At 40.1% G+C, this 14249-nt stretch overlaps 1 protein-coding gene and 2 long non-coding RNA genes across 4 annotated transcripts in view; 1 reads left to right on the top strand and 2 right to left on the bottom strand.

The window, feature by feature from the left end:
- Positions 1-239: 239 nt before the first annotated feature.
- Positions 240-1285, bottom strand: LOC135298249 (uncharacterized). The gene is made up of 2 exons (XR_010360265.1): positions 1073-1285; positions 240-977 (listed from the first exon to the last, which is right to left on the bottom strand). It is a non-coding gene; the product is annotated as an uncharacterized LOC135298249 (long non-coding RNA).
- Positions 1286-2145: 860 nt separating this feature from the next.
- Positions 2146-12496, top strand: LOC135297665 (uncharacterized). Of its 2 annotated transcripts, none has more exons than XR_010359590.1 (3): positions 2146-3248; positions 7102-7286; positions 11178-12496. It is a non-coding gene; the product is annotated as an uncharacterized LOC135297665 (long non-coding RNA). The 2 variants fall into 2 exon arrangements; XR_010359589.1 differs by having other exon boundaries at positions 7099-7286.
- Positions 8129-14249, bottom strand: part of ESF1 (ESF1 nucleolar pre-rRNA processing protein homolog) — a 28248-nt gene continuing 22127 nt past the window's right edge. Inside the window, exons 12-14 of the mRNA XM_064415416.1 lie at positions 10016-10083; positions 9182-9328; positions 8129-9030 (exon numbers count right to left, since the gene is read on the bottom strand). Coding sequence (XP_064271486.1) covers positions 8731-9030; positions 9182-9328; positions 10016-10083 — 515 coding nt within the window. The 3' untranslated portion in view covers positions 8129-8730. The remainder of the gene's footprint in view (positions 9031-9181; positions 9329-10015; positions 10084-14249) is intronic.

Genomic DNA, 14249 nt, shown 5'->3' with positions numbered 1-14249 from the left:
AGCCCGGGATGAGCTGAGCAGCACCGCGGGGTCTGTGCAAGGTGGGGGCATCAGCTGCGATGTCACAAGGCTGTTGCCTGGCAGCCAGAGGCTGGGAATGTCAAAGCAAGGCCGGGCCAGAGGGTCTGAGGCTGCTTTGTGTCACTCTGCCCTTGCGTTTGAAAATTAAGACAGAGATGCCACTTAAACACTCATTAGGAGCGTAACTTCAGACTGAGAATCCTAATTAGGCCTTTGCATATATTTGTCTCAGAATATATTTATTTTTACATATGATTGACTTACCTCAATAATTTCATAACAATTCCTCCTCATCAGGTTAATTTGCTCAAACCACTTCCATCTCAAAATTTTATCAATGTCCATTTAAATTTCATTTTGAAAACTGCTTCTTCCATTTTGTAAGATCACATTGGACCCATCCTTTCACTTTCAAACTTCTAGTATTTATCAGTTCTCCTTCCTGGCCATCATACGTTCATCAGTCCTGATCTTGACCCTCCTTGGACCAAGGAAGTCATAGAGTTTGCTGTTCTACATCTGTATAGCTAATGAAACACTAGTGGAGGCATGCACAGTAATGTGACTCCTGAAGAACATGCACAAAAATGATTTAAGGACTTGGGGGTGCTGGTGTATGAGGCTGGACATGACGTGGCAATGTGCTCTGGCAGCCCAGAAAGCAGCCCTGTTCCGCAGCCCTGTTCCAGGCTGCATGCAAAGCCCTATGGGCAGCAGGGGAGGGAGCGGATTCTGCCCCTCTGCCCCCCCTCTGGTGTGACCCCACCTGCAGGGCTGTGTCCAGGTCTGGGGTGGCCAGCAGAGGAAGGACATGGAGCTGTTGGAGTGAGGCCAGAAGCCACCAAGACAATCAGAGGGATGGAACAGCTTTCCTTAAGGAAAGACTGAGAGATTTGGGGTTGTTCAGCCTGGAGAAGAGAAGGCTCAGGGGTGACCTTCCAGTACCTGAAGGGAGCCTACAAGAAAGATGGAGACGGATTATTCACCAGAGCATGGAGTGACAGGACAAGGGGGAACGGCTTCAAACTGAGAGAGAGTTGGTTCAGATTACATATTAAGAGGAAGTTCCGAGCTGTGAGGGTGCTGAGGCCCTGCCACAATTTGCCCAGAGAAGTTGCGCATGCCCCATCCCTGGAAGCGTTCAAGGCCAGCCTGGATGGAGCTCTGACCAACCCGGTCTCCTTCAACCTGGAAGCTGCCCAAAGCCCTGACTGCGCTGCAGGAGTAACTCTGAATGCTGAGAAGGCGCCGGGACAAACACAGACACACGCGAGGCTCGCACGGAGGCAGCAGGAGCCGCTCAGCCGCCCGAAGCCCGCTCCAGCCCGGGGGATCCCACAGGGCCCGAAGCCCCGCAGGGCGCGGCCGCGGAGCCATGGGAACGCAGGGACGGACAGGGCCGGCGCTCCGCTGTCCGTGTCGCAGCAGCAGCAGCAGCACGGCAGGGTTCGCTCCCGAGCGGGCTCAGGTCTCACAGCGAGGCCTGACCCGGGCGGACCCGGGCGGACCGAGCAGCCCCGCGCCGCCGCTGGCCCGTGACGTCACCCGCAGCGGGCCGTGACGTCACGCGGAGAGCCTGCGTGCGGTCGCCTCATGGCGCTGCCGTCGGGGCCCTGAGCTGCCCCGTGAGTCGCGGGCTTCCTTCCCAGCTGGCAGCCGGAGGGACCTCGCCCACCAGACTGAAATTTTTAAAGGGAATTTTGACAAACTATATTTCTGCAGCATTTCCTATAGCACTTCCTAATAACACGGATTTCATTCTGGCCCGTGATGTCACCCACAGCAGCCCGTGACGTCACACGGAGAGCCTGAGCTCGGGCCGCCTCATGGCGCTGTCGTCATGGCCCTGAGCTGCTCTGTGGGCAGTGGGCTTTGTTCCCAGGCGGTGGAAGCTCGCCCGCCAGACTTAAGATTTTAAAGGGAATTTTGACAAATTCTATTTCTGCAGCACTCACAAATAACTCAAATTTCATTCTGGCCCGTGACATCACCCACAACAGCCCGTGACGTCATGTGGAGAGCCTGCATGCGGGCCACCTCATGGCACTGCCGTGAGGGGCCTGAGCTGCCCCGTGGGCTGCGGGCTTTGTCCCCAGCTGGCAGCCAGCAGGAGCTTGACCACCAGACTTGAGTTTTTAAGGGAATTTTGACAAATTCTATTTCTGCAGCACTTACTGTAGGACTTCCTAATAACACAGATTTCATTCTGGCCCATGATGTCACCCACAGCAGCTCATGATGTCACACAGAGAGCTGCGCGCAGGCCGCCTCATGGTGCTGCCCTGTGGGCTGCGGGCTTTGTCCCCAGCCAGCCACCAGCAGGAGTTCGCCCACCAGACTTGAGTTTTTAAAGGGAATTTTGGCAAATTCTATTTCTGCAGCACTTACTATAGGACTTGCTAATAACACCAATCTCATTCACTAGCCGGAATCCATTTCTTAGCAAATAACAACTAGCAACAGATTGCTTACGCTTCTTGCCGTCATCAAGAGAAGTGTGTTTGCTTTCATGTTTTAACCTGAACACAGGTTATACTGTGTATTAAACATTAAAAATTTGCACTGCACTGGCGAGAGCCACACAAAGAATCGTGAATGGTTTGCCCTGGATGGAGCTTTTAAGGAACATCTAATCCAAACCCTCCTGCTGTGGACAGGGACATCTGGAAACTAACTTTTTCACCCCCAGACTTTATTCCATCTCCACCACATCCTAATTGCCCTACACAGGATCTCCCCCAGGAATTCAGAAGGCTCCTTCCTGGCCTGCCTAATAGTCACAGAAAACCTTTCTATGGTTTTTTTCCCAATAAAAATGTGCTTCCACTTTTGTATCATTGACTTCTTTTTTCAAAGACCAGCCTTACATTTTTTTAACAATGCAAAATATGTCAGGAACAAATGCAAGTCTTTTTGAACACAAGTTTTTGGCACACAAAACTATGTGGCTTTTGGAGAGCAGCTTTTGTCTTCCACATTACCAGGTGCTTCCTATTCTGTTGGACAAAACTACAAGGAAATAACATGCAACTCCACAAACCCTCAGGAAATCTTTGGCTTTCTTTCACAGACTTTAACCTGAGGTTCAAATCCAAGTTGCGAGTTGCTTTGTTGCCTTTTTTTTTGGTTTTATTTCAAGCCTTTGTTATTCTTGACAGCACTGAACTGACCCAAGGAGATTCCTCAAAGTACTTTTTTCTTCTCATATGGCAATAGCTACATTTGAGGTAGGACAGACTGATTTGAGAGAAAAGGAGTATGTTGTAAAAAAAAGAGGACTGTAACATGATACTAGCTTTCACATTATATATATTAGTTTTTGCACTGATCATAAGTATTCAGATATAATGTTTATTTAGCTGTTTGTCAGTATAATAAAATCTTTAAGTACGTACTGCATAGTTTATAGAAATAGCAGTGGGGTGAATATATTATCTTATCGGCCTTAGCTGAACACTAGGTGTTAAACTGCCTGTACATGGTGTAAGGTGGTCATGGTGTTCCCCTTTCCATTGACTCAATCCTCCAACTGATAAGATAACCACGACACAAACCAGAGCACCAGAGGACAATCAGAGAATACCATGTCAAATTTAAGGAGGACATACTAAATCCTTACCAGAGGATGTGAGACAGCAGGATGGAGACACAAGAAGAAGTAAAATATGTTGACCTGACACCCAGGATATCATGCAGACAAGCCAGAGTGTGAAGAAGCCAAACAAAGGAGTTCCTAAAACATCAGAAAGGTCCCAAGAATGTTTAAATAATGTATGAAACACATGAATATGCATGTACCTCAGCAATGTAACCATATAAAGATAACACTGTCAGGATATATCAGTGTGTTCTTTGGCGGTCTGCCAGGAGCACCCCAGAGCTGGACTTTTGTCTCTTATTTCATCCCTTATTAAACTTTACAGAAATTCTTTACCTTGAACTCCGCTTTTCACAGTGTTGTGGAAGTGTTGCAATGCACTTGCCTTCTGGCTGCAGCCCTTCTTCAATGCACAGCATTGGCCACCACCAAGGCAGCTTTGATTTGACCTTTTGTGTTCACCTCTCTGCCCTGTGTAAGGTCCTCTGCACCCTCTGCCTCCCATTTTCCCTTTTTTGTCCAGCTGTTACATCTCTGGCTAAGAAAGAGGCAATTTCTGTCTCACTCCTTCTCCTGACTCTCAGCTACACATATTTTGACTTGACCTGGCTGTCAAATCTCCTTTAAGTTGGCAATGGGTTGAAATTACAAAGGTAGGGCTGTCATACTGATAGATAGACAGTATCACAGAGCCTTTTGTTCTTTAGGGGGGAAGCTAAAGCCATGTCAATGTTGGGTCCTATACCATTTTCCAGAACTGCATTTCAAATCCAAATGTCTGTTTTCACTTGTTTTTTGATGCCTTTACTTAACTTGCCCTCTGCTGTTGGTGACAGTTTTCAAACTGGCCAAATGTTTCTTGGGGTTTTTTTCCTAATTTCTGGTCCTTACTCTTATGTAGATTTGTGTTGCTACTCCAATAAAAAGGTGATCTCATTCTGTAAATCATTCCTCAGCATCCAGGTTTGAAGTGAAAGGTTTTCTTTATTCCTTCTACAAAGATTCCAACTGTGTTTTAAAGCCTGGAGATTGCGGGGTTTTTTTCAATTTCTTATTATTTTAGATTTCTTCTTGCACTTTGTCTTTTGAAACATACTCTACTGGTTTTACTCCCTAATATGATAAAGAGCTTATCTGCTCCTTTAATTTTTCTGGGCAAAATTGTCTATTGAAGTCCTTAGACTTCAGTGAGGTTTCACAAAACATGTTCCAGGCAAGAATTACCTGAACCTTGGGGACTTCACCTCAAACTTAAGGATAGCCAATTGAACAGAAGCCAAAAAGTCCCACCCAAGGAATTTACTAGAAACAGAATACAACAAAGGAAATAATTGCTTTTGTGAGGTGTTTTACCAGGAACAAGAGCCTCTTGCCCTGGGTCAGTTTTTCTCTGTAAAGAGCTTTGTTATTTTGCCTTTCTATTAAAACTTTTCTGTTTCCAGCACTGCCACAGAAACCATTCTATGGCTTCTGCTGATTTTATGCCATCTGAGGTGGCTGAGCTGTCTCGGGTGTGATACAGATCTCCAAGAGCTTATAAGATCTGGCTTGAGGAGATCATTATATCACCCATCTGCCCCAGTTGTCCTTTCCCTGCTTCCTTGTCCCAGAAATACAAAAGAAGGAAGGTCTAAGTGCACTGGGCAGGATTTCAATGCAAAGCCAAGGGATTTGTGCAATACCAAGGAGCTCACAGGACACAGTCCAGGAGAATTTGCCCATGAATCTGTGGCAACCAGCCGTGGGGTGGGGTGTCTGTGAGGATGGGCAAGGAGCAGGGCTTGCTAGTGGGGCTCAGTGGTGGCTACAAGCAATGCTGTTCAAAACTCAGCAGTGTTGCACTGCAAGACAGAGCTGGAACAGTCCTGAGTAGGGATTACTCATGTTAGTGATGAGAGAGATAGAGAGTAGTAATGACCTTAGGTGACATTATCTAGACTGGGTCCAGAACCCAGACGAAAATACTCCCATTTATAATGCTGTATGTTAAAGACAGAAAAAACTTCTGAACAGACGTTTTTGCCACTTTTTCTTGCTTCTTACAGGAATGCAGCAACATAGTCCTCTACATTGAGGTCCATTTTTACATTAAGAAAGTTACAGTTCTTTAAAGTATTCTAGGTATTAGTGAAAATTACTGTGCCATCAGAAGTACCAGTGTTGATTTTCTTACCACAGCTACAAAACCTAAGGCATTTAACATGATTTAAGACAAATGCAAAGCAAACTAATTGCTCTAGTACTTTTAAATATAGATCATAAATAACATAAGTTTCTAAGATCTTCTTTAGAAAACCCACATTATTTTGGTTGTTTGCTTTATTTGCTAAAAAAGTATGTGATAGCAAAACTTACTGTTATTTTTGATACTATCAAAATATGAAAAGGACAAAAAACCAACTTGCTATTAATTGGAAATAATATATTTAATTTGTAGATTGAAGGAATGATTGAAAACATACATGGCTCTTCATCTCTTGTTGTCTGATCTTCCTCAGTTTACAAATAAATCAAACTCTCTTGTCATTTCCCCTTGTAATATTAGAGCTTTTAAGGCCTGGCTTACATTCAGCATGAGCTCTGCTGGTTGCCAGCTTGGAGACAAATTACTTTATAACAGACCTCCATAAGTTGCTAGAAAAATCATTTTTCTCCCTTTTAACAGTTGTGGTTTTTAATGTGTTATTTTACTTCACTGCCTTCACTCTTGCTGGTTACATGACATCTAGTGAAAGTGAAAAGTAAAATCATATCTTAAAGCTGAGAGGTTGAAACTTCTAGATTCTATTTTCATGTTTAAAAGAATTAAGTTGTCAAAACCATCATCTGTTTTGTTTACATCCAGGCATATGGATTGCAGGAATTCTAGATTCTTACCAGATTTTCAAGACATGCTTCTGCTGGAGACACAGAAAGCATGTCAGATTTTGCTCACACTGATCTGGAATCATGGAGATTAGATGATGTGATTTGAATTACTAATTAGCAATTAAACCTTGTTTTTAAGGGAAAAAAAAGAGGTTTTAGAGCTAATCATTTTATAAACAATCAAAAAAAAAATCTCATCTAAGGTGCATGCCAGGACAGATCCTGAAGTTTTCCAGTTCTTCCCAACTAAGATGCCCCCTCAGCACTCGGTAACTTGAGAACAAATCCAACAACAAAATAATGTGATTACATAAAATGATCATACATTAAACATTTACAGGATACCAAATACACATTACTGTACAACAAAATAATTATTTCAACCAATAATTAAAATCAGCATAAGAAAAGGTGAAGTCTACCTTCACCTTTCCATGCATTTTGTCTTGCTATGATATCCAAGTAGAGGCAAGGCTTCCTAACAGGAGAAAGTAGCCAGCATATGTCCATGTGACAACACAAAATAATTTATACCATCTAATTTCAATAAGAAATCTCACAATTTGTGACTTCTAAATTTTATAACCAGATTTTTCAAATGACTCCTCCAGCAGAGTGCTTGTCAAGGACAGAGGCACTGCAGGAATACAGAAGAGAGTCACTCAGCATGTCTGGGCAATCTTCGGGAGCAGAGATCCACTGATTCCATGTTGATTTCCAGCTATAAAAGCACCAAGCTGAAAAGCACCAATAACACACAAGTGTGTGGTAGAACTCAGCAGGGTTAGAGGATTCAAGAGTAAGTGCAATTTGGTTTTGCCTTTCATTTCACAACTAATCTGTTTTCCATACAAATTACTAAACAAAATTATGAGAGATTCTCTATGGACCCAGTAATAAAACAAAGTAGCTCCGAGCATGTTCAAATGTTTATGAAGAATAATGACATTTAAAACACTCTCAGTCTGCAAGTATTCCATAGGCACATCGTTGCAAAGCACTCCTGTAAAATCCATCTCCACCTCTATTTGTATATTATGTTCCTTAATACCTTTGGCTGTTTTGGTCACTCTACAGCCACCCATCTGCTAATCCAGCTCCCTTATCTCATTAACATACTGAGATAAATTTACTTGATATAAACACTGGCTTTGATTATCAATAGTTTTAACCCCTGATTTCATAGAAGTCTTTGTTTAGATTAGTAGAACATTTTAGAAATTAAAAATGTCTTTAAAATGTAAAATTACCTTTCAGCTCCTTGTTTCTAAAGTTTTCAATCTTTCTTCTAATGCCATGTTCTATTTCCATTATAGCTGATACAGCAAACCTTTAAAAAATCCCAATGGTCACAATCCAGGGAAGAGTGATCATTTTCTACCCACTTTATTCTCCCTGCACCTTTGATCCCTTTGTCACCAACACTAACATGGCCAAACAACATGTTTTTCTAAAACTGTATCATCTATATCTACCTTTAATTTTCTTCCTTTCCCCCGTCCCTTTTTTTAATACTTGCAATACTGGAAGACGTTGTAGAAGTATCATATTCATGGAAATGTAATAACAATAGAAAAAAGTTTATTTTGATGTAATTTCGTATAGATGTGAAAGAAAAAAAAACACAGCTAGTACACAAAATTCTTTTGGGCCAATTTAAAATATTTATTTCCAAAGTATGTTAATGAAACACTTCTAAATGGCAATATTTCCACAAATTAGTTCTATGACCTTCAAGTATTTAAAGGAGAAACGAATAAAGCATTTATGCAATCTTTTAAAAATCCATAAAAAACTTGTATACAAAATTTCTTCCATTTGTAGTTATATTATTACCTTCTTTATCAGGACAGGTATGTTTTACAGACTCCTGTGGGATTAAAAACTTTTAAACCACTTAGTTTCAGCAATAAACCTCTGCACAACGGTTTTTATTATTTATAGATAAACCCATAATTATGATGTTTTTAGCCATCTTCAGCGCTTTTATGATTTTTAAGAGATGACATGATACAAAACAAACCATCCCAAGACCATAATTTCCTTACATATGTGCAAAACAGTATTTATTGCAGCATAAGAAAAGAGTGATTATTACTCTGAACATTTCACCAACATACTTAAATGAATTTTCAGGACATTTTAGGTGGACAGGAATTAGAGCAGAACACAGTAACTTTAACAGATGTCTCCATTTAGCAGGGCTTGGACTAAAGTAAAGGCTGAGTAAAATCAAAGTTCAGTTATTTTAATTTCTGCTTTTTCCGTGCCTGAAACTCTTGGGTTTTATTTTTGACAGACTTTATTAGCATTGACAGAGCAGGATCTATGGCTTTCTTGGCAACCTCTCCTTTCTTTGCCATCTTGTTCTCCAGGCCCTTGTTTGCCTCCTTAAGATCTTGCTCCTTTTCTTCTCTTCGGCGAGCTTTCTCTTCCAGGATCTTTTCTACTGCTTTTGTCTTTTTGAAATTTGGATCTGAAGGATCCAGATTAAACAGGGGAGAAGTAAACATGGCTTGGAATCTTGTATCAGCAACATTAACCTGAAGGGAATAAAGAAGCGTTTATTTTAGATAAACTTTTCCCATGACAGCAAAGCTTTTAAGCCCAACAAAACATGAACTGCTTCAGAAGTCACAGCTCATGAGATCCCTGGAACTGCTCCAGTCACAAAGTCAAGAACTACACAATTACCTGGAAGTCATCTTCTAGTAATTCTTTCCTTTTCATAAGAAGTTTCTTCTTCTTCTTGCTCAAATTCTGTTGTTCTACAATCTTTTTATAATTAAAATGTTTTCTGGAGTCATCCTCATCATCCATCATCAGTAGGGCCATTTCAGCCTGTTACAAAATAAGAAAGTCCAGGTACACAATGAAAGTTGTCCATGAAAAAATTCAGCATCTCATTAATAAAGCCTGTATGAGTCTACATTTATTTAAATAAGTTGAAATAGGGCCATCAGGGCAGTATTATTTTATCCATAAAAACATTCTTTTAACATTTTGAGGTGTAGTATTAATACAAGTTGATTTCCTTCTTATTAGATATAAAATGAATGCAAATATGCACATTCAATTTTCAAACACAGTAATAATCTCATCTGAAAATTGTACACCACAGCTTAGAAATAACTAATGGATATTTAATACTGATATTAATTTAATACTAATATTCAGATAGCTAAATAAAAACTAACATATCTGGATTTAAGTAATTCCTTGAGTTAACTTGTTCTGAGAAAGGATGAAAAGAAAACACAAAATAACAAATAACTCACTCTTCAAGGACAAAAATAGGACAAGGTTTGAACTCACAAACGTTTCATACAATACCGATATTAAAAAAATAAAAACTTGGCACTGCCCAACACACAAATTTCTTCTTGGAAGTTTTTCTTCCAAAAGCTCTCAATACTAAAATTCTATAGTTTTATTCTACTGCCATCCTATGAAATTCTGCAGTTCCACTCACTAACACATACCAAATACTTGCAGAATTCATGCAATGCAACTTTTACATCACTTTACCTTCTGTTTTTCAACTTCGTCTTCATCTTCTGAGGTACTTTCTACTGATTCTGGCTTCTTCTTTAAACCTAAGTGCAAACACAGGGCATGAACAGATTTATCCAAGCTTATGAGAGCATAGTTTACCTATAGCTAGAACTTTTAAGTACATCTCATTTTCTTACACTCAGTATTTGAATGTCAGATGTGGAAAAAGGCTGCAAAGTTAAGAAAAACCAAGAAGACTAAAAGCAATAAAAATGCTGAATACATAACAACAACTGAACAGTTGTTCAGTTTAAGGAGGCAGCAACATTCAAATGGCATAAATTAGTCAAACCCATGGTTTTACTGTATTTTCATAGAGCAGTAGAGAGAAGTATCACAATAGTGCAGGCAAACCCATGACATCACACCACTGCCTGGGCATTTTCTAATGGAAATTAAAATATGATTGACTCTGCTCAGACTGAATGTTGTTCTGAGGAAGCTCCCCTACTCCCTCAGCATTCAGATACACAGTGCTGATAATGACAGACATAATGAACAGTAACAGCATAGGACATTATTCAAACCTCACTTCTAATGAGAACAGACCTGTTTATAAATCCTACAAAATCAAATTATTCTCTTTGGAATGCTTGTAGATCTTAATCAAGAAAAAGCAGGAAAAGCAGAAGTTTTCCTGACCTGAACCACACACTCTGACCTTTGAGTTTGGAATGACATACCCAGGCAATTTACTGCAGTCCACTGGGGGTACTCTTAAGGAAGATATTTGGCTTCATTTTGTTAGGACAGGTTTGTACTCGGACTAGAAATACAGACATGCCAGACACATGTCAAGTTATATCACTAAGGATACTCTGGAAGAGGATGTATTTCTTGAGAAAGGTTTTTTTCCCTGCCTTGACTATTCCCTTGACTATTTCTACATGGATTCCAAACTGGAAATGGATTTCCAGAAGAAACAAACCACCACCATGAAAAATAAACTATCCTGATGCATGTCATCAGCTGAAAAACTAAACTATTGATTTAGTAGTTCCAGAAAATGTGCAGGAAAAGCAGATTCAAATATGATATTGTTACCTAAACTACACAATTTAAGTTAATGTGTAGAAGGGAGAAGTAAATGTCTTCTGTAGGCCTTCACCAACTATGGAATCTTTCTATCTTTCAGAAGTGGCTGAACTACAGAAAAGGAGCACAGAGATAAAATTTGAGATAATTATATGAGAAGTTAGATCAGTAAATTTCTTTTCTTTCTACACATTTCCCAAAGGTAAGTCATTCAAGTCACCTTCCCTCCTCTTTCATTCTATGGGGAATCACAGAAGTGATCCTTATGCCTTCAGAGCATTTTGTGGCTGCAGATGGGGCTGAGCAAGGAGTTGGTATCAAACTGAGCTCTTCTCCATGAAAATAAATAAATTAGTAAACCCTTTATTTCTTACTTTGACACTATGCAGCTAGTAAAACCAGCTTGGGACCTAAAATCACCCTTGGGACTCAAAAATTTTTATCGTACTGAAAATGGATCTGCTTGAAAATTCACAAATGCATCATTTTGTGTACTATTAACATACTCCTGCTACAGTCCCTCTTCCCACATACATTCTGCTAGCCCCACCACACACACCTGTTGCACACTTATGGCAAACTGATTGCAATACCTCAGATTTTTCCTAGCACTTCATCCCCACTGCCAACTTTTAATCAGATTTGTCCCACCTACAGCAGAAGATACTTCAGTGTGACCCAGAACTAACTGGTAGCTGCCACCAGCCAGTATAAGAAGTGTCCAGTTTCTGCTGTAATTCCCACTCAAGCTGCCATTCGACTCTTTCTCAGCTCAAGAATTTTATTTGCAATATTAACTTTGCACATCAACAACTTTCCAGCTGACAGTAAAAGCTAATCATACCTTTGGGACTTCAGACACAGAAACTGACCCCAAATCAAAAACTCCTCTCACAAGACCTCTGCCTTATTCAGAAATTTGAGTCAGTCTCAAAAGCCTTGCAAAGACACATGGTAAATCAATCTTTTCATCTACTTTATCTTTCAAGTACAGGTTCTACAGCTATACTCTGATTTTGTTGTTAAGCTCTTAGGTCCTTGCACTCATACTGCTCCCTTCCAGCTTTAAAGAGCCATCAGTTCCTGCACACATCATAAATTATATCATGAGAAGGCATCTAATGGTTTGGAACTAATAGGAGTTACAATAATGTGTGGAGAATTCCTCAAAGGTTCGACAGAAACTATGTTTAATAGTCTAATGTGTTCTGAAACTGTTCTGTGATCCCCAAAAGCATGACCTTGCTCTCATGTTAATAAGCAATTACACTATTTAGCCATTAATTTTCAACAGTTTAAGCTACAAGAGTAATTTTCTCTCCCTTTTCTAAGGTCCCACAGAAGCTGATGCAGTAACAGTGAAACTGGCCAAGCCAAACCCAAGTCTTACAAGGCTTTTTGAAAACAGTATGGGCATCAGTGTAAAATGAAAGTGACAATTTTTTTTTTCTTGATAATATGAAACTAGAGTCAAGCTTCTAGAATAGATCATCAAGGCTCATGTGTCTGCAGCATCTGACATTTTAGTCTGTGGTACTATTAAAAAGTCACATGAAAACTCTGCAAAGCAAGTTCTACCATGAACCCCAGACAGACAGTTTTTGGGAACAGCAGGCACAAAGAATTTGTTCTACCTTGCCTCTCCCAAGGTGAAGCACCCACAGTGTAGGAATAATTTCCTGCTTATCAGGAACAAAGACATACCTGAGGAACACATGCTTCAGTGGACTTCCCATAAATTCCAATTTTCCTTGCACAGCACTCAAGAGTTTTTAGACTCTTGGTCTAGCATCTCCTTACACTCTTGCTTCCCTTCAATTGTCTCAGCTTGACAGAAACTGAGCTACACAAGACCCATGCATGTTACAGCCAACAAATCAATCCAGCACTACTGCATCCTCAGTTTCTGCACTGGTCCACATAAGTCTGCAAACAAACCCTGTCATATGCTTTTCCAGCATAATCTAAAATAATCCGACAGTCAATTTAAGGGTGAAATTTCAATCTTCCAGGGGAATTGTGGAAGGCTTGTGAAAAATGATGGTCATTTAAGTTGCCTGTACCCTAAATACAAAGTTGGCAGAATTACAGCCAAGTTCAAAGATGACTGTGACCCATTCTCCCTCACTGGATAAGTTGTGCTTAAAAGCAACCCCAACTATGAGACAGAGGCTGTTCTGGGTGAACTTGGTGAATGCCAAAGCTGTGCTGTGTAATTACCATTAAAATGTAAACTGGCTCACAGCCAGCCACTGTGTTGTCCCTTTAGAACTTCTCCAGGGCTAACCACGTCCTGGTTTTCTCCTGTATCTCAGTAATTATCAGTAATCTTGAAGACAAAAGCTTCACTTTCTTAACTTTTATGTGTATTTAACTATCCTCAAAGACGCCACAAACATTAAAGTCTATTCTCCATGTTATGGACAAGGTTTAAAAACGTGCAGATAAGCTCATTCTCTGGCGAGCCCCTTTAGGACACAACTTCTCAGATAATTCAAGAAGAAAAGAAAACATTTTTTTCAGAGATTTCACAGAGAACATCACACATCACATGGGAGTACCTACCTAGGTAATCTTGGTATTAAAGAACAATTAAACAATTTGGTGGAAGGAATGGTTATCTTTACAATTAATTACTTCAACCTCTACACAAGCCACCCAGAAAGCATGGCAGAAAACAGCACTGCAAGACACTGATTATTAAGTACAAAACCATCCAGATTTGGGGGGTTAGTTATTTATTTTATCCTAGGAAAATTTTAACATTCAAGACAGAAGCCTGTGCTGGCAAGTATAAAATTTAAAGTAACTTAACCTTTTAAAATGGAACTTGGATCTGAACTTCTATGCTCAAAAAACCCCCAAACAAACAACAGACTAGTAATACGAGCAAATCAGTTCCTATCTTCTTTATGTCTGTTTTCTTCTTCTGTTTTTATGTCATTTTTCTTCTTTTAATATACAGAAATATGAGCCACCCTGAGGATCTGGCTCCCAAAAGTATGGAACATCAGCAAAACTTACCTTTATTGATTTTACCCAGCAAAATCACTCAAAATAAATTTGCTGTTATCATGGCAAAAGCTTATTTAAACATCAGAATAAAAAGCTTGTAAAAAAGGTATCCTAAAAATCTAAACTGGGCAAGTTATTTTCTAAAATATTACATTTC

The sequence above is a fragment of the Passer domesticus genome, chromosome 3, assembly GCF_036417665.1.
Source record: "Passer domesticus isolate bPasDom1 chromosome 3, bPasDom1.hap1, whole genome shotgun sequence".
In the NCBI taxonomy this organism is placed as follows: domain Eukaryota; kingdom Metazoa; phylum Chordata; class Aves; order Passeriformes; family Passeridae; genus Passer; species Passer domesticus.
Note: the sequence above shows the minus strand (reverse complement) of the source record. Positions and strands in the feature narration are given on the sequence as shown.